The following is an 18,841-nucleotide window of genomic DNA, read 5'->3' on the forward strand; positions in this document are numbered from 1 at the left end:
ACTCCTGGGCTCAAGCGATCCTCCTGCCTCAGCCTCCCGAGAAGCTGGGACTACAGCCACACGCCACAACACCCAGCTAATTTTTTCCGTTTTTAGTAGAGACGGGGTCTCACTTTTGCTCAGGCTGGTCTCGAACTCATGAGCTCAAGCTATCCTCCCGCCTCAGCCTCCCAGAGTGCTCGGATTACAGGCGTGAGCCACCTTGCCAGGCCTCAAGCTCCTATTCCAACTCCCCACCCCCAAAATCATTACCCCAAGGTAAACAATTATTAACAGTTTGGCGAGTATCCTTTCCAGACTTTTCTCTATGCATCTACAATCATGTGTTAAGTTACATGTTTATACATATGTATTCTTACACACATTCAGATCCAGACATGTTTTTTTTAAAAGGGTAACATACTAGTCATAATGTTCTGCAACTTGCTTTTTCACTTAACAAGCATAGCGGGCACCTCTCCATCCCAGTGCATATGGATCCGAATGCTCCAAAATTTATGCAAACAGCTCCCTGACGGTGGGCATTCAGGCTGGTTTACTTTTTGCTGCAGTGAATATCCTTGCACTTACAGCCCTGTACACCTGCGTGTTTTGTAAGACAGAGTTTCACACGTGGACTGGCCAGGTGAAAGGGCCTGCCCATCTAAGTGTTCAGAGACACTGCCACATGCCCTTGAGAAAGGTGGGCCACTCGAGTGCACAGCCCGAGGGCGCTCTGTGTACCCAGCCCTTCCCCTGCACAGCCCGATTTCCAAGGCTGCTTCTGCTCTAAGGGTCTAGGACTTGAACTCTGAGTCCGCTGCTATCTGGTGAGGAAGCCCAGAGGTGGCAAATAGGGACAAGGGCCTTGGAAAAAAACAGGACCAAACCCGAGTCCTCCCAGGTAGGCTTCCCTCCCTGGACGACGCTCCCAGGCACACGGAGCAGCCTGAGAGGAAGCAGAAGGCGCTCCAGGGGCCTTGCCAAGCTGCTCTCCCGGGCTGTGCGGGGTGGCCTCCCGTGGAAAGCCGCGCATGTGTGCGCCTCAGAGCTGGGGGTGGGGGGCCGCAAGAGGAGGAAGAGGAGGCGTCTGGGGGAAGTGAGAAGTCCTCCGCTGGACTCGGGCCTGGGTCTACGCCAGCAGAGCCAGGAAGGCCGAACACGGGAAGGAAAGTGAAACAAGCAGACCCCTGTCCACCGCCTCAGCTTCCACCCCGTGTGTGTCGGGACCCCCCCCAGGGCTCAGAATGTTCTCTCCCACATCAGTGCTTAAGCAAATAGGGCATCTCCGGCCTAGAATGATCCTCTCTGGTGTAAAACCTGTCACCTTCCAAGCCTCCGCCATGTGCCCAGGCAGGCGAGAGTGCAGTGCATCCCTGCCCAGACAGCTGTGGTCCAGCTGTGGTGGGCACCACTGAGCCCCGAACATGGCACTACCAGGGAGGTGGATGTGGGGTCCTGTCTGGCCAAGTCAGCCTGAGTTTAGGCCAGAGCCAATCTCTTACCATGGTTGTGTCTTTCTTTCCTCCCGCCATTTTCTGCCCCCCAGACACCTGAGGTTGGGGCAGGCTCTGAGCCCCGCAAAGCTGCTCAAGGCAACTCCACTGTCACTTCCTGCCCGGGCCACCCGGCCTCCTCTCACTCTGGGACTCACTTCCTGTTGACTGCCAGCCAGCTCCCTGGCATAGAGACCCAGGACTGCCAGCTCTGAGACCAGCACAGCCCCAGGGGCCAGACCAACCCAGTCACTCATGCATGGAGTAAGCACCTGCCCGGGCCCTGCCCCGCCCGGTCTGCGGCAGCATCAGACACACCTTCTTCCAGAGGTGCCTACAGAGGCGGGAGGGAGCTGGGCACGGGGGGCAGAGGAGGAGCCGCACAGCTCCAGCCCCAGGGTTAGCTCAGCCGCTGAAATCCCCAGGTGCCCCATCCTCCAGTCCACACCCTCCTCTCTTCCCAGCCAACCCAGCCTGCATGGCCTGCCCTCTCTGGTTCTGGGTGAGCGAGTCAGCCAAAGCTCTGGGATTGGGGGCGCTGACGACTCCTGTTCTTGTCAACTCTTGATCCATCTCACCCATCAAGAACACCATGGGGGCCGGGCGCGGTGGCTCACGCCTGTAATCTGAGCACTCTGGGAGGCTGAGGCATGCGGATCCTTTGAGCTCGGGAGTTCGAGACCAGCCTGAGCAAGAGCGAGACCCCGTCTCTACCAAAAATAGAAAGCAATTAATTGGGCAGCTAAAAATATATAGAAAAAATTAGCCGGGCATGGTGGCACGTGCCTATAGTCCCAGCTACCCGGGAGGCTGAGGCAGGAGGATCACTTGAGCCCAGGAGTTTGAGGTTGCTGTAGTTAGGCTGATGCCATGGCACTCTAGCCCGGGCAACAGAGCGAGACTGTCTCAAAAAAAGAAAAAAAAAAAGAACACCATGGGCTAAGTGTGGCCCTTCACTGGGACTCTCTGGGGCCCAGGATAACTGGGCCAGCAAATCCACCAAGAAGAAGGCATGAGGTCCACAGGCAAGTGGCCTGAAGCCACTCTCTGAATCTCTGGGGAGGAGCTGGGTGCTCACTAAAAGGGGCGTCTCAGATAAGAACGGCATGAACCACAGCCTGGACCCCGGGAGAGGATACCCCAGCCAGGCCTGGCCTCTTCTCCCCACACACCCTCCCCTCCGCCCCCTTCTCTCCTCTCCTGTCCACTGTCACCATTACCTGTCGACTGCTGGAGGATAGGGACTTGGCTCGCTCCAGCTAGGCTTAGCATGTCGTGGGGCCTGATGGGCGCTCGACAAACATTCACGACTGACTCATGAATGGCAAAGACTAGGTTAAAAGTGAGATCCTGCTCACAGTCTTAGAAGGAGCTCAGCTTTGCTGCCATGTTGGAGGTGATTGTTAAACAATCTACTTTTGTCTGCTTTTATTTTGACAGTGGCCTGGAAAGGAGACACAGTGCCCCACCACCCCAAGATACTCATTTTGCCTATTACCTGGGCAGCGTCTGGTGGCCATCTTAGAGGACACCAACAGCGGTTGCAGCTGCAGGTGACAGTTTCAGAGTGGCAATAGCTGCAGTGAGCACCCTCACTCTCCCCCCCCACTTGGTGGGGGCTGGGGAGGCAGCCGCAGGGTCGTGAAGCTAGTACCATCCTGGATGTGAGTAAAACTTGGGCCTATCCCACCATCCACCTACGCCCACCCGGTATGCCTCATTCTGAGTCTTCAAACCCTGCTTGCCACCTCAGGGGCCCCTCAGGGTTTGCTGACCTTGGCCTTCCATCTGGGCAAGACTCCCAGCCCCTCCTCCCACTCCTCTGTTGCCCACCACCCTCCTTGGGCCTCTCCTGTGAGCCGCTCATCCCAAGCAGGTTAAGGAGGACCTGTCAACTAGGGGAGAATTTGGTGACATGTGTGGAGATGTTTTTGGTTGTCACATGGAGGGGGGCACTGGCATCTAGTGGGTAGAGGCCAGGGAAGCTGCTAAACACTCTACAAGACACAGAGAGACCCCACGACAAAGAATCATTTGAGCCAAAACACTAGTAGTGTCTGAAAAGCCCTGGGTTGAGGTAGGGCAATGACCAGGGACTGCCTTTATCTAAGGAACATCTGAGAAAAACTTCCAATCAATTGGGATAAAATAAACATAACATAAAATGTACCATTTTAACCATTTTTAGGTGTATATTAAGTACATTCATGTTGTACAACCATTTCTACCATCTATCTGCAAAAATTTGCCATCATCCCAAGCAGGAACTCTGTCCCCATTCAAGACTCACTGCCCACTCCCGCTCCCCCAGTAACCACTATTCTATTTGACACTTTCTGTCCTCCAAGGAACATTTTATAGTCTGTGTGTGTCTCCCTCTCACGCTCACACACACTTGGGGGGGTCTGTGCTAGGCCTGGGCTTTCGGGCCTCAGCCGTGCCCCTAGCTCCCAAAGTGCCCCCTCCGTGGTGGGCAGGTGTGGACAGCTGCTGCCTCGCCCTCAAGAGGGGTAAAGTCCACTGGCAGGCTGGGCCCCTCCCCAGCCCGCTGTGTTTACAAGGACGTTCTCACCCCTCCTCCTTGCACCGCTCCTCACAGGGAACCTAATTACTTGTTTACCGTGTGTCTCCCTCCTAGACTGTGAGCTCTCTCCACCTCCAGCTCTCTAGACCCAAGCACAGGACCTGGCACACATATGCTTATAAAATTCAAACATTTAATTATCATGGTGATCTTGATAGCTAGTGTTGCCCCTACTCTTCTGAGGAACAAGGCTCGGAGGCCTGCCCCGGTCACGCCGACCTGGGGTAAAGCTTCCGGGAGGACCAGGCACAGGGGAGGCACTGGAAGGCTGACTCCTCCCGGGGCTGTCTCAGGAAAAGCCCAGGCTCCCAGATACCGAGGGTTCCAAGAAGGAAGAGGAGGCTTGATAAGCCCAGGAAGGGTCAGGAAGAGGGTGCTGGCAATGCCCCTGGCAGGTCCAGCTCAAGGAAAAGCCAGAGGCAAAGCAAGGAGCCTCCTGCAGTGATCTGTCCAGACCAAAAGCAAGTCCCCAGCCCCTGCCACCACCGGCTGCTCCCCCTGTGCTCAAAGTCTGGTCCAGACACCAGAACTCCTGACCTCTCCTTCATCCCAGGTGGGGCCAAGTCTGAAACTCTTAACAGGGGCAAGTGATTTTTAAGAGTTGCTTTATTTACACACAAAAAGTAAAAACCAGGTGTAGGAGAGGTGGGGGCCACAACACCAGGGGGATGGCGCCCAGGCACCTGGGCTTCCACAGCCCATTCTCCAGGCTGCAGCCTGGGCAGATGCCCTCCTCCCTCCTCCCCTGCCTGGGCTCCTGTTGCCTTCTCCTTGAGACCCCACCCCAGCAGACATGGGGGTGGCCTCATCTCAGCCATCACAGAGAGCTGGGCCTGCCATGGTGCCTTCAAGGCTTCCATGGGGCTCTGGGAACCCAGGTGTCTGGTTAGCCATAGCTGCTTTTTTTTTTTTTTTTAGACAGTGTCTCATTCTATTGCCCACGCTGGAGTGCAGTGGCATCATCATAGCTCACTGCAGCCTCAAACTCCTGGGCTCAAGTGATCCTCCTACCTCAGCCTCCTGAGTAGCTGGAACTACAGGCCCATGCCATGACACCCGCCTAATTTTTCTATTTTATGTAAAGAGATGGGGTCTTGCTATGTTGCTCAGGCTGGTCTCGAACTCCTGACCTCAAGTGATCCTCCCTCCTCAGCCTCCCAAAGTGCAAGGATTACAGGCGTGAGCCACTGTGCCTGGTCCTCGGCCTCTTGACATACAATCACACGCACAGACACACGGAGGTACCAGCCGGCCACAGACCCTCACTGCCGGCCACAGGACAGAGATGCACAAGGATGCTGAGCAATGAAAACATAAACAGCCCAGCAAGTCCTGGCCACTCACGCCGCTACTCCTTGCTACTTCCAGTTCCTCGGCTCCTGCAGGCCTGTCACCCTCACCCAGCCTGGATTTTTCCGGGTTGACTCTAGTTCCAGCAAACAGCTGCATGTCCACATAAGCAGGGCAGCTCTGCCCCGAGGCACTGGCACTGGGCCATGACTGCCCGCCCCCAGCCGTGCCGGCAGCCCCCTTCCCAGGGCAGCCCCCTGCCCTCTCCCGAGAGGTCCCCAAATGGCCTCCTGCTCAGCATTCCTGGGGTAAATGGACTCAGGCTCCACCACTTTGGAACCAGGACCCTGACTCCTCCGATTTCCTTCTTCCTAGTGGAGCGGCTAAAAGGCTGCTGGGGTCAGGGACAGCAGAGCCAGAGGCCAAAAAGGGCCAACTCTGAACACTCAGGCCAGCCTGGGCACCCCTCGAGGCCCCACCATTCCCCTCACCACTTGTGCCGGGAGCTGCCCCCTCCACTCTCTTCCCACAGGTCTCTCCACCTGCTTGTGTCCGAGGAGAGAGCTTTGGGCCCAGCAAAGCCTTAGAGAGCACTTAGCCTGTGGCCCTGCCAGCCCGTTGCAGGCTGTAGCAAATGGACGTGAGTGGCCAACCCACTCGGGGTTCTGTTTCCAGTAGGGACACCTGTCCACCTGGAAGAGGGCCTGGCTGTGCTCTTTGAAGTCAACCTCAAAGGATTTCAGAGTGAGCTGGACGCTCTCTTTAAAAAGCCATTATGTATAGAAGATCCACGTATTTAAGTCGATCTCTTTTGAAGTTCTATTTTCAATCTCCACCATCCTACGGTGACAGGTTTGGTAAGAAGGGAATCCACCATGGAAAATGCTTTCTTTTTTGTGCTTCATTTGCCTTTCTAAAGTTTCTAATGGGTGTCCTCCTCCAACCCCAACCCGGGCCGTGTTCATCCCACCCCACCCCACCCGACATGATTTTGGAGCCTTAATCACATCCCCTCGAGCCTGTGTCTCTCCAGACTGGAGAGTCGTAATCTCTTTGGCTACCTGTCCTCACTTGGCAGCCCTGCCTCCCCCTTGGTCAATTTAGCTGCCTGTCCCTGGAGCTCTGCCAGCTTGCTTATGTCTTTCTTGAGGTGGGAGAACCAAAATGTACAAAATTCTCTAGGTGGGGAAGATGAAAGAAAACCCGCACCAACAGCTCTCCCGGGACGCGTGTGTCGGCGCGTACCTGCAGTAGCAGGAGCGATGCAGGTGCAGCCCGGGCTCTAGAAAAGCTCACGTGGCCCCAGGAAGACCACGGAGGCTGAGCCCATGGGAATGGATGACTCGCTGGAGGTGGCCCTGGAATGTGGATGGATCAAAATAAACAGGGATGTTTTGCAAAAACAAAATGGAGATTCTGACATTTAGCTTAAACGCTCCCCCTGTAGGACCAGCTATCTAAAGTGGATTTCTGAAAGGGCCCCAGCCCAACTTGCTCCCTTCCAGAAGCCTCAGTCTCTGTCCCTGTTGCTGTCACTGGGGCCTGCTGCATCTCCTTTCGTCCCTTCTTCTCCCTCATGGCCAATGGCCAACAGCACGGGCCCTGCCAATTTTGTCCCGCCATTGCCACCCGCTGCGGGCCCTGGGATGTTTTCTGGCAACCCCTGCCCCCATCTCCCTGCATTTGCCTGTGCTCGTGGGTGCCAGAGTGAGTTTCCCAGACCCGACTCCCAGCACTTCATGTCCTCCTCCTCAGAACCTTCCAGATAACACTTTTCAGAGAAGATAAAGAGTAAACCCCCTCAGGCTGCCTGCAAACTACCTTTCTAAGCAAGGTAGAAAACATTTGTAAATGAAACTCCCATCCACTCAGCCAGGCCTCAGAGCCTCCCCACAAAGCCATGCGGTGCTTGGAGGGAGGGCCTTTCAACTCTCCCTTCCCTTCTCCACGGCACCTGCCTTTAAGGCCCAGGCAGGCCCCATCTCCTTCGACAGCTTCCCCAGCATCCTCAGAAGTCTCAAGACACTTGAAGCCCAGACCCCTGACCAGGCCCTTCTGGACGGGATTCCAGCAGCGGGTGTCACTTTGCTCACGTTGGGGAATGAGCAGATGAATCTGCAGGGAAGTTAAAAGTTTCTAACCTCATGAGCGATGTGACAGTCCTCTTCCCCTAAACACGAGGAGACAGCGGGCAGCTGCGGGTACTGAGGAAGCCTCATGGGAAGGAAAGCCACCTTGGAGGGGCTGGCCGGGGGCTGGAGCCCGGGAATGGGAGATACCGTTTCAAGAAGTTTTGTGCATAAAAACAAGGGGACACCGATTTCATACAGTCAAGGCTCCTGGGGCTCGCGCACGAGCAGTTCTGATCTGGAAACAAGGAGGGGATTTGAGCTCTGTCTTAACTTGGAGAAGAATCAAAAGGTCATATTAGGCTGGAAAATTAGCCAATACTGCAAACCCCTGACAGCTGCCTTAAACTGTGCCCAGCTGATTTAAGCTTCAGCAGAATGGTTCCCTGACTTCCCGGTTTATACCCCAAGTCTTAGCTCCGAAGTGAGGCAGTCGCCCTCTTGAACTCACTCCTGCGTTGCATTGGAGGGTCAGACGTGGCGCAAGTAACGCTAGTTTCAGCTCAGCTGAGCTCAGTGCCAGCTCCCAGCCCCCTCCTCCCTCCCTTTCTGGGTTATTCTTAGCAAGAGGTGACCTCAGAGTGCTCCCTCTGAGCAAAAATAACACAGGAGGAAGTTGGTGGGTATAAATCTTCAATGAGTAAATACATATAGCTAGTAAACAGGGGACAAACCCTGCGGGGCCCATCACCCCCCAGGGTCTGGTGGGCAAGGGCAGAAACAGTCCCTCCAGTGCCCCGACTGGAGCCACCCACAAAGGACAAAGGCCTTTGCAAGACAGTCGGGGCTTTTGATAGGCAGGAACCAGCCTCAGACACCCTCACTTGTCATCCTGCTACGTCCTCAGGAGCTGCCCCTTCCTCTCAGCCCCGACACACACGCCCACACACAGGCTCAGCCCCCACGCTGGTCCCCACCTCCCTGTCACGGCCCTGGCCCAGGTGCCAGCCCCCTTCCTAAGCCCCGCCCAGCCCCGCAGCTGCTTCCTGTTTCCTGTTGCTGCTCAGACGGCAGCATCCTGGCTGGCTGGCCAGTGCCGCTGATAACCCAGGCTGCTGCCGGGTGCTAAGCAGGCCCACCTTGCAGTCCTCAGACCACCGCGGCCTCCCCCGCTAACACACGGGCTCTGTGGTATTTGGGTCAGCCGCGCTCCTCAGTTATATTTTCTTTGTATGATTTTTGGACCAGTTCTGCACACTTTTTCAAGCAGCCCCGCATTCCCACATTAACTTAAAAAGAACCTTTACATAGGTGCCCAGGAGCCAGACCCCATGGCTGCAGTGGTGAGGAGAAAAGAGCACCACGGACGGGCTTTGCAGTTGGGAGGTGTGGAGTTCACACCCTGATCATTCTCTCTGAACCTCAGTCTCTTCTTCTGAATGTGGGGATGATGCCGACAGTGGTCCTCACCTCCCTCACACAGGTTTGTTGTCAGCATCAAATAAGGTAATCGTTGTAAAAGGTCTTTGTAGGCAATACAGTGCTGTCCAGCTACGAGCCTTTATTTGCAGTCTCTGTCCTCAGTGAGGTGGGCAGACAGATGTGGAGTGGCTCAGCTCAGCAATCATGCAATGGGGGTGGCACCAAGGTGAGCTCTCTCAACCTGCTTTTCAAACTATTTGGGGTGAAAGTTCAGGTTTTGGTTTTGGATTTTTAAATTCTCAACCGACCGAGAAATGATACGTTTGTAAAATACAAAATCACACCCGTGGATGTGGCGACGATATTCCATTGACACAAAAGCTTCTGAAAACACTGGAGTTCCATATGGACAGGGGACAATCGGTGCTTCTCAAGGTGGGGGCTGCAGACCACTGCTGCCCAAGCCGGTGATCAGTGGACCTGTAACTTGTCTTTGATGTCTCAGTAGTTCATTTTTATTAATTTTACAAACAGTTCAAGAAGGGAGAGGCCAGCATGGGTCACGGTGGGTGAGCTGGGCTTCCTTTTCAAGCCAGGCTCTGATGGGCTGTGGCCCTGGGTAGGCAGGGAGAAAGGACGGCTGTGCACCACGCAAGGGGCGGCAGGGAAATGGCTGGCGTGTTCGGGGGCAGCGAGAAGATAAGGTTTCTATGGCCCAAGGAGCGGCGTCATCAGGCCCAAGTGGAAGGCGAGGTCGGACGGCGAGGAGCTGGAGTGCAGATGGACGTTGCAGATCACGTCCTAAGAAATGGAGTCCCTGGAGATTCCTGGAGAGAGACATGCCAGGTACTGCACTGACTGTGATTCGTGTGGCCTCTTCTCTGCAGCACACTCGAATGAAACGCGAGTCTTCATCTGCATGGCTTCCCCACACGATGGGAGCTCAGTACGTGCAAAGTGCTTGCTATCGAGGGCAGCGCACCGGCCTGGGCACGCTGGGGCAGGAGGCGGCTGGTAGGGTGAGGGCACAGCCAAGAGGCCAAAGGTGCCCAGGGACAGACAGCCTCGGGGGCGAAAGGAGAGAGCCCAGGATTTCTTGGGCTGGGGCTAGTGAGGACACTCGTGAATGTGCCTTGACTGTCCCTGTCCGGTGCTGGCTGTGCAACGTTGGCGCAGAGGAAGGCCCCAGCCTGCAGCCAGGGTTTCTTCTCTCACTTCCCAGTATCCCCCCGCCCCCCAATCACACCTGTCAGGACCTAAGCCAAGCTCCCTCCCCTCCGCAGGCTTAGCCAGATGGCACACTCAGCTGCTTTAAACCTCCCTGGGTGATCTACTCCCAGGGCCACAGCTGCAACTGGTCCCTGAGGAGCCCTCCCTGCTGCGTTCCTGCCGGGGAGGGGAGGAGGCCGGGACCAGTACCTGCCCCCTCTGAGTGCCAAGGCCTCCGGCTAGAACCCTCCAGCTGACCCCTGGCTGCAGCAGGAATCTCCCCACATGGGCTCCCGGGAAGAGCTGTGCTGGCTGCTCTCTGGGGTCAGGATTTATCTGTCCCTGCAATGTGCGAGGCTTCCCTTTCCCAACAGGGGTCTCCCAGTCAGCTTTGCCTTCCTCCGCTCCCTCCTGCCCTGGGGCCTCTCCTGGGAGCCCAGGTAGCTGGCAGGTGTAACGGGGACTGGCAGGATGTGCGCCGCCACCCACCAGGGCTGCTGAGAAGCCGAGGCTGGGTCCCCGCCTCTAAGGCCTGCACCTGCCAGTGGACACTGGCCCCTGCAGTGGATTACACTGGCAGCCCTGCGCGTTTGGAGTCCACTTTGCTGTTTGCAAGGTGCCCCAGGAGGTGCACAGGGCAGGTTTTACTGGCAGCCATATGTTACCAATGAGGAAGCAGCTCAGAGAGGTTAAGTAACTTGCTCAAGGTCACATAGCTGGGAAGCATTAAAAGATGCTGCTTCTTCTGTGAAGCTGCGGTTACCGTGGCCTCCTGAAGAGCAAAGCTTTGGCCCAGCAGGGATAGGCCCGGCCTGTGCTGTGGCTTGTTGGTACCTGAACCCAAAGCATCCCTATCACCTTCATCGTTCAGAAGGGGAACTCGAGTTCCAAGCAGCGACTTAAGGTCACACAGGTGGTCAGTGGTAGAGTGGGATTAGAGCCCAGGTCTTTTGGTTCCAAAGACAGTGTTTTTCCTTCCACACCGGAGCCTGCTCCAGGTAGGGGATGTACGACCACAGCCCCTTCTCCATGAGCTCAGCCATGCCCCTCCTCCCGCTCACTGTCCTCTTATGTCCCCACCCTCTGATCCCTGGCTTCGCCTGCCTCTTAGTGATGTGCCTTCCCTCCGGTTCCAGAGACCCATAAAGGTGAGTCTAAGGGTTGCTGGGTCTCTGTTTGCTACAGGTGGTGGCTCTTGTCCCCAGCAACTGGACTGGGGACAGGAAGAGTTTGCTCTGCAGATCACAGCTGCCAAGCCCCAGGAGAGCAGCACAGCACTCGTGCAGAAGTAGGACTACAGTGGACTCTGACTCCAGCCTGCACCCCCCAACCTTCTCCCTCAGGTACCCTTATGGTAGAAGAGGGTGCAGGGGACCCGGGAATCTGCAGGTACAACCTGCAGAGTCTGCCACATGCAGGAAATTCCTTTGGAGTCCTGTTTTATCTTTTAAATGTCATGTGAATTTTTCATTCTAGGCCATAAAATATCCATGTTTGTTTTAATAGTAAAATGTTTAAAATTACCAGTTGAATTACTCCACGTGGGTCCCACCCCTCCAAATCTTCAAGCAGAAGTGGCAGTGATGCACCTTGGTACCCAGCAGGCCCTCAACCTCCCGCCTCTAAGAACCCTCCCCTCCCACCCCCCTTTCGCTTTGGTCCCCTTCACCCCGACTCTCCACCCCCAGGGAGGAAATCCTGGGCCCCTGCCCTACCGAGAGCATTTCCTTGAAGGGCTGAGTTATAAATCCCGAGCCCCTGGCTCCGCTCACCTTCTTGCTTCACGTTTACCATTCTCAGCTGGAAGGGGCTAAAAGAAAGGAGCCAGCTGTCCTTGGTGGGGGAAGTAATTATTGCTCCACTGCTGAGTTTAAGGCGCAAGGGAGGCAGGCTCCTGCAGCCCACCGCCTTGCCCCCCAGAGATCCTCATCACCTCCGGCACTGGCTCCCGGGAGCCTGGGGCTTGCAGGCTGGTCCTGCCGCCTACAGCCCTACAGGACTTCAACAGCGCCCTGGCTCCCCTCTCTCCCAAAGGGACCAGCCAGGCTGCATCTCTTCCCTACTGTTTGATTAGACTCCCAGGCCTCAGTTCCCTTCCTCCAGGCTCTCCAGGTGGGGGCCGAGGCCCAGGCTGGGTGTATGGCCAGGGAGGGAGCAGCCCGCCTAGCCAGGCCAGGGAGGCCTCAAGCCTGCCTGGGGATTCTGGGAGGCTCTCTCGCTGCCCTTCCAGAGGAAGGCTGGGGTCAGAGGCCTGGTTCAAGTTTCAGCTCCCAGACCCACCAGTCAAGTCGCCTGGCCTCTCGGGGCGCCCAGTTCCCGATGTAGAAAGCAGGGAAATGTGAGGGTGCTTGTGGGGCTTAAAGAACGGGAGATAGGAACGAGCTCTGCCGCGGGAGGGGCCCGCCCCATCGCCGGTCTTAATGTTCCCCAGGTCCCTGAAGGGCACACATCACCACCCTTCAGAGCCGGGCGTGCGCGTGGGGGCTGGACAGGACACTCACCGGGGGGTGCTTGCGCTTCCGCCCAGGCCTGCCCACCTTCCGTGCTGTGGTGCTGGGCTCCTGGCGCTCCTCCTTGCCACGAGGCTCCTCCTGCTCCTCTGCGTCCTGCAGGCACAGACACAGCCTGTGAGGCCAGAGGCCGACCCACGAGGCAAATCATTCCAGGCCTGCTCCGGGCCGGCCTTGGCCTCCCTGCTGGCCCCAGCCTCCTCCCATCCCGCCCCCACGAGCCACGCTCCAGGGCTGTGCCCCGCCACCGCTGCAGGATGCTCTCCCGCCCGCCCCCCGCCGTCCTGCCTGGTGAAGCTCGGGCACCCCTTAGCGTCCTGTTTAGATACATCCTTGGGGGGACTTCGGGGGAGACCCTACTGTCCTGGAAGGCATTTCTCCCTCCCAGTGACATTTTCTGGACCACAGACTCATAACACAAGCTCTGATAAAGGATTTACGTTAGAAGTTCATATGAAACACATTTTTGCACACAAGCACAAAAATTAGTGATCTATTTAATGAATCACCTTTATTGTAAATAAAATTGAGTGAAAATATTAAATTTAGCGACATCCACTTGAAGTCCACGCAGTGCCTCAAGTGAGGACGACGGTAGAAAATGGAGACCTTTCACAGCTGCTGTGACTATCCCTGCCCTGAAGCCTTTGCCCTGTGGCGCTGGCACTGCAGGTGCCTGTCACCCCACAGGAGCATCTCAGGGACCTCTTGGCTCCTTTTGCTCCCCCTCATTCACTCAGTTCTGGAGAAGTTCATTTCATTGCCAACCCCTCACGCAGCACCCGCGCAGGGCCGGGCCCTGCGATGCTTGTCTCCTGGGGCACAGAGACATAAACCTAGAAAGTCCTGCCTCAAGTACTCCAGCCTGGCCACAAACCACCCACAAGTCCCTTCTGACTCAGCCGGGCTCCAGCATGACTAATCACCAGCAGAAATGACGCTGGGGAAGGAGAGAGAAAGGGACCCTGACCCAGCAGAAGGACAACAGGCTGCTCGTCACACCCTGCATGATGTCAGGAGCCGAAGATGGCTCCACAGCCCTCCCCGCGGAGGGCACCAACCCAGAGCAAGGCTGGTGTCGTGGATGGAGCAGAAGAGCGTGCACGGGTCCCTTCGAGATTTGACTGAGATGGCCAAGTCCCACTCAACTTTCATTTTCTGTGATTGTAAAATACCTTGTGGTTTGCCACATTAATTTTCAGGGGATGGTGGGACATGCAAATGGAAACCTACTGAGACCAGCTGTACACATCAGGACAACAGGAAGGGCATCAGTGGCCCCTCCAACCATCCATCCATTCGAGGCATGTCTGTGGGGCAGACCATCAGAGCTCGAGGTCTGGAGGCCTCGAAGAGATGCACATGGGGATGAAGGGAGGCACCAGGCCTTACACCGCGTGGTGGCCACAGTCAAGCTAGGGAGGGCAGAGGTCATACAGGAGATGGAGAGAGACCAGTCAGAGGTACAGGAGGGGATGCCATGTACAGTGGGAGCAAGGAATTTAGAGCTCCCGGCCCAAAAGACCAAAGTTGTCCCACACAAAGATGCCCAGGACAAAGAGTTGGCTAGGGGTTGTAATGGCTGACTCCAGAGAGCACTGTCACTAAGCTGCGCAGAATGAGGGGCTGGAGAAGGGCTGAAGAGGACAATTTGAGGAGTCCAGCCACGGAAGGATCTGAAAAGGAAGCCCAGAGACAGGGGAGCTCTGTGCCATCTGTGGAGGAAGAGGCTGGCCCTGGGACCAGAGATCCTGGAGGGGCTCTTTTCAGGAAAGCATGGCAGAGGGGTGGGGAGGGCAGCCAACTGGTGGGAACCTCCCTGAGGGCTCAGGGTGCCCAAGGGCACGTGCCCCATAGGAGGTCAGGCCTGCTGGTTCTGGGCCGTCTTCTGAGGACCCCACAGACGCCCCCATGGGAGAAAGGATCACTTGACACAGAGAGGAAATAATACCAATGCAGCTTAGTATCTGTGAAGATTTCGACTGGATCTATACACTGTTGTGAATTTCAGGCTGAGATGGTGCTTTTGGTCTGACTCCACCACTGCCCAGTGGGCACCATCTTGATCAGCGTTTATAAAACCATCCAGGTCCGTGTGAGGTCACAGAAAGAGCAAAGTGCCTACGAGCCCAGCGGGTCCCTTTCCTAGGTACAGACGTGCAGGCTCTCTGGGCCTCGGTTTCCTCATCTGTAGAATGGGTATGAAGGTGTCCATTCTGCCTGCCTCTCAGGTTTTTGAGAGGAAAGGTGAACAAATGGTCTATTCCTTTGTCTACTTTGTTCACTGCTGAATCTCTGGAGCCTAGAACAGATTCTGGAAAAGCTCCTACCCTCCAGAAATTCTAAGCTTTGAACTATTTCTTTAACAAGTTGCATTTATTAGAGGGATTCGTTTGATTTTCCAACTTTTGTTCTGAGCTAACCGGAGATGTGAAAGCCAAACAGAGCCTCTGATTAGCCACAAGGAGCCACAGTTACCACACTTGACATTTCAGGATGGGCACTGGCTTCCATCAGGCACGTGGAGGAAGCCTCTAGGGGCCCGACAGGCCCCTCTGCCATGCACGGACTTGCCGCAATTCCTCACCTACGCCCTGCGTGCTGGGCCTGGCTACCGTACACAATCAGCACGTCTTTCTTCCCTGTTGGGTTCGATTCAGTGCAACCCAGCCCAGGAGGAAGGGGGAGCCCCCGGATGCCAGGCCACCCCTCCAGGTCTGACGGGTCCCCAGAGTGTGGGGAGCGCCAGGCAGGGAGCCACACGCACGAGGAGCTGCACCTGTGCCTGGTGCAAGGTGCTCTCTGGCTGGTCCAGCATTCAGGTCTCACACACTCCTGGGTTGTGCCTGGGGAAACCAAGACCCCACACGAGCCCAGGTCAGGATTCACACCCAGGTCTGAACGACTCCTGGCCCTGGCCCTTCCCATCTGGTCCCGAAGCACAGCTCTGTGCAGAGCATGTTATCCTCCGCCAACGTATCATTCTTCCGTGATGGAGCGACAAGTGGCAGGGCAAAGCGGAAGCGACGGTTTCTGCTCCGGCCTGCCTGAGGGTCACTCTGCCGAGGCAGGGGGCTAATGCACCGAGAAGGGTGAGCAGATGGCTCGGGCCGTGCCCCTCAACGGCTCCACGGAGGCGTATCGAGTGGTTCATTCTCGCATCTGTCACGGGGTCTGTTTTAGTCAATGTCTTTACTGATGGGCTGAGCAAAGGAATTTAAAATATGCTTATCAAATCTGCAAGTAGCACTGCATTAGGAGGCGTCACTAATAGCCTGAAAGAGAAGAATCTGATCCACAGTGACTTGGAGCAGCTGGGAAACAGTAACACGTTTAGCAGGAACAGATTTGAGCCCAGGTTGGTTTCCTCATCTGTCAACTAAGGGGACTGAATTAGCCCATCCTTCCAGTGGGGGAGGGGGCAGAAATTCTAGATCGGTGGGCTCGTGAGAGGGCAGAGCTGGCTTGGGAGTTTTGCTCTGCTCTTCACTTACTAGTAACTTTAATCTGTTTAACCGGAGTCTTGCTTTCCTCATCTACAAAATGGGGACAATATCTACTTCACAGCGTTAGTGGAAGTATTAAATGAGGTAATACAGTGAAAGCTGACATATGATAGTCTCTCGAGAATTGCTAACTTCCTTCCAGCTCCACACATCCTGATTAGAACATTTCACCAAAGTGCATCACTCCCACCCCACCCCTTCCCATCCTCCCCTCCCCACCTCCCTGCAAATCCCAGCTCACAGCCCTACATGTGCAGCTATCACTCACTGCCCAGCATCTGGTGGGCGCTGCTGCAAGATACGCAGGAACACTGGGGCTCCCTGCTCTTTCCAAAACGCAAAGCTGATTATGTCACTCTGCAGAGCTTAAACTCTTGCTGAGGGGGTTCCCAGGGGCCTGCAGGATCAAGCCTAGCTCCTTAGCCTCTGTGCAGGAGGGTCCCCAGGATCTGGCTGGATTGCCTTGGCCTCCTCTCTACATTGGGGTGCCAACGGACTGCACCGCATGCAAAAGCAGACCGCATCCCTCCTCAGCACCTCCGTGCAGACCGTTCCTTCTGCCCAGACCACCTTCCCCTCAGGTTTACCAGCAAACCTCACTCACTCTTCCAGCCCAGCTCCCTGGATCCCCTTGCCCTGAGCCCCCTCCTCCCCTCCCCTACCTAGACTGAGCTGAAAGACCCTTCCTCTCCCAGAGCACCCACGACCCAGCACCGCGACTGTTGGCTCCTTGAGGGAGGTGCCTGTGTCTGGCTGATGCTGACATCCACAACGTCTAGACTGATGCACTAGCACAAGGCAAGCACACAAAATACCTGATGAGTGACTGGCACAGAGTACATGCTCAATAAATAACCGCGTCCACACACACAGCAGAGGCACACGTACAAATACACAAACCCGCGCAAAGACAACCGTGTGTGAAGCTCCAGTGCCTCTTGGGCCTTTGTGACTCCAGAATCAGGAAACAAGATGACTAAAATGTACTTTCTAGACTTAAACATAATTGTCACTTTATATCTATGTCATTCTTTGCAGCTTTCAAAGCACTTTCACATTTCGTGGCCTGTTAGATTAGGTGGTTCCCATCAGCCTCTCTGTAAACTTCAGAGGCTATCATTTGACCTACATTTCAACACTGCTCACTGGATGGATTATTTTAAGCCACATACAACGTCTCATTCTGATGCGCTGGGCTATGACGATAATAATCTCTCACATTTGTACCGTACGTAGTAATTAACAAGCATTTTCACGTGTTACTTCATTTTATTCTTACACTTTACAGAGAGAGGAGCTGGTATCATTTTTTTCCATTACACAGGTGGGAAACCCGAAGCTCAGAGAGGTTATCTGGCTGCAAAGGTCAGACAGCCAGGAGGGGAGGCCTCCAGAACCAAAATTCAAACCTTCTGGTCCCCAGCCCATGGTTCTTTCCACTCCAGCAAGCCACTATCCCCTACCATGCCATGTGTGACAGACACACAGTGACAACATAAGGACAATCCAAGATAAAGGCTCACACTGGCACTCACATGCACACAGACACACACACACTCGGCTGGCCATGCCTAGACACAGGACCCCTCGCCCCAAGACACAGATGTTCCACGAGGCCCTTGCCCAGAGATGGCCTGCCTGATGTACGTGCTCCCCTCAGCACTTGAACTGGATGCTACTGACCCAGCATCCGCTGAGCAGATGTCTCAAGTTGGTGCTTGAGTCGAAGGGATGAACTTGCCGGATCTAGCCAGCCACTTGCCCGGGCCCCCTGGGACAAGAAGCATGTACAGCCTTTGCCAGCTGGCTGGCTGGCCTCCCGGGGACTGTGGTCGTGGAATTCAGTGAAATAAACTGGCTTCTGCAACAGGCAGAGCCCTGTCCTGGGCCGCCTGAGCACCAGACTGCAGAGCTACGGCCGCCTTTGCACACCCCACACCGCATGTACACACACGCACGCTCACGCGCTCACACGTACAGACGTGCCCGGCTGACCTTGCCGGGGAGGCTCAGGAGGTGAGGGGCAGAGGCTGAGGACGGTGTGAGCAGTCAGGCAGCGGTGCTGGGAATCAAGGCAGATGCCCACGTTTCCAGAGCCCTCCAAAGCCCCCTGCTTGTTCTGATCTCAGCCACCTCCCCGAGCTCATCAGCCCTTTATTTCAGTTATTCGACACTATCCAACAAATATTCGCTGGCTGCTTAGCTGTCTTCATATATAATTCCTGACGAAAGGCAAAGGCCATGTCTCAGTGGCCCCTCTGGGTCCCCATAGCCCCTGGGTACTTGCACACAGCAGGGGCTCCAGAAATGCTCAATGGTTGGAAATGGTGGTGCCCGCCTGGCCCAGGCCCCCTCCCCACAGCCTGTCCGCCTCGCTGGGGCCTCACTGTCTTCTGGAGGTGACGGGTGGGCAGCACCCCACACCCATGAAGCGGCACGCCTCAGCCGTGCTCACCTCTGGTGTCACCACAAGGCCAGGCACAGGTGTGCGCAGAAAACCTATTGAGCACCTACTGTGTACTAGAGACAAACCTAGCTAATAGGGAACTCAGTTCAGAGGGAAAGACAACACTAAGCACGTCAGTACCTGGCGCCACGCTGAGCCCAGAGTGGAGAGCGCCGCTGCTCTGCCTGCGGCCACCTCCACGGGTACCAAGCCCACTCACGCCCACTCTCCCGGCTCTGACGGCCCTCGCTTTATAGAGGGAAAGATCCAGATCAAACTACTTTGTGGCTGTAGGACCTCCCTAAGCCTCAGTTCCTCATCTGTAAAGTG

General features: G+C 55.8%; 1 protein-coding gene across 1 annotated transcript in view; it reads right to left on the minus strand.

The window, feature by feature from the left end:
* The window catches only part of DNMT3A (DNA (cytosine-5-)-methyltransferase 3 alpha), a 94,895-nt gene that overhangs the window by 44,480 nt on the left and 31,574 nt on the right, over positions 1-18,841 (minus strand). The window contains exon 3 of the mRNA XM_012652545.1: positions 12,551-12,655. Coding sequence (XP_012507999.1) covers positions 12,551-12,655 — 105 coding nt within the window. The remainder of the gene's footprint in view (positions 1-12,550; positions 12,656-18,841) is intronic.

This window comes from Propithecus coquereli, unplaced genomic scaffold (genome assembly GCF_000956105.1).
Source record: "Propithecus coquereli isolate 6110/MARCELLA unplaced genomic scaffold, Pcoq_1.0 Scaffold39, whole genome shotgun sequence".
NCBI lineage: Eukaryota > Metazoa > Chordata > Mammalia > Primates > Indriidae > Propithecus > Propithecus coquereli.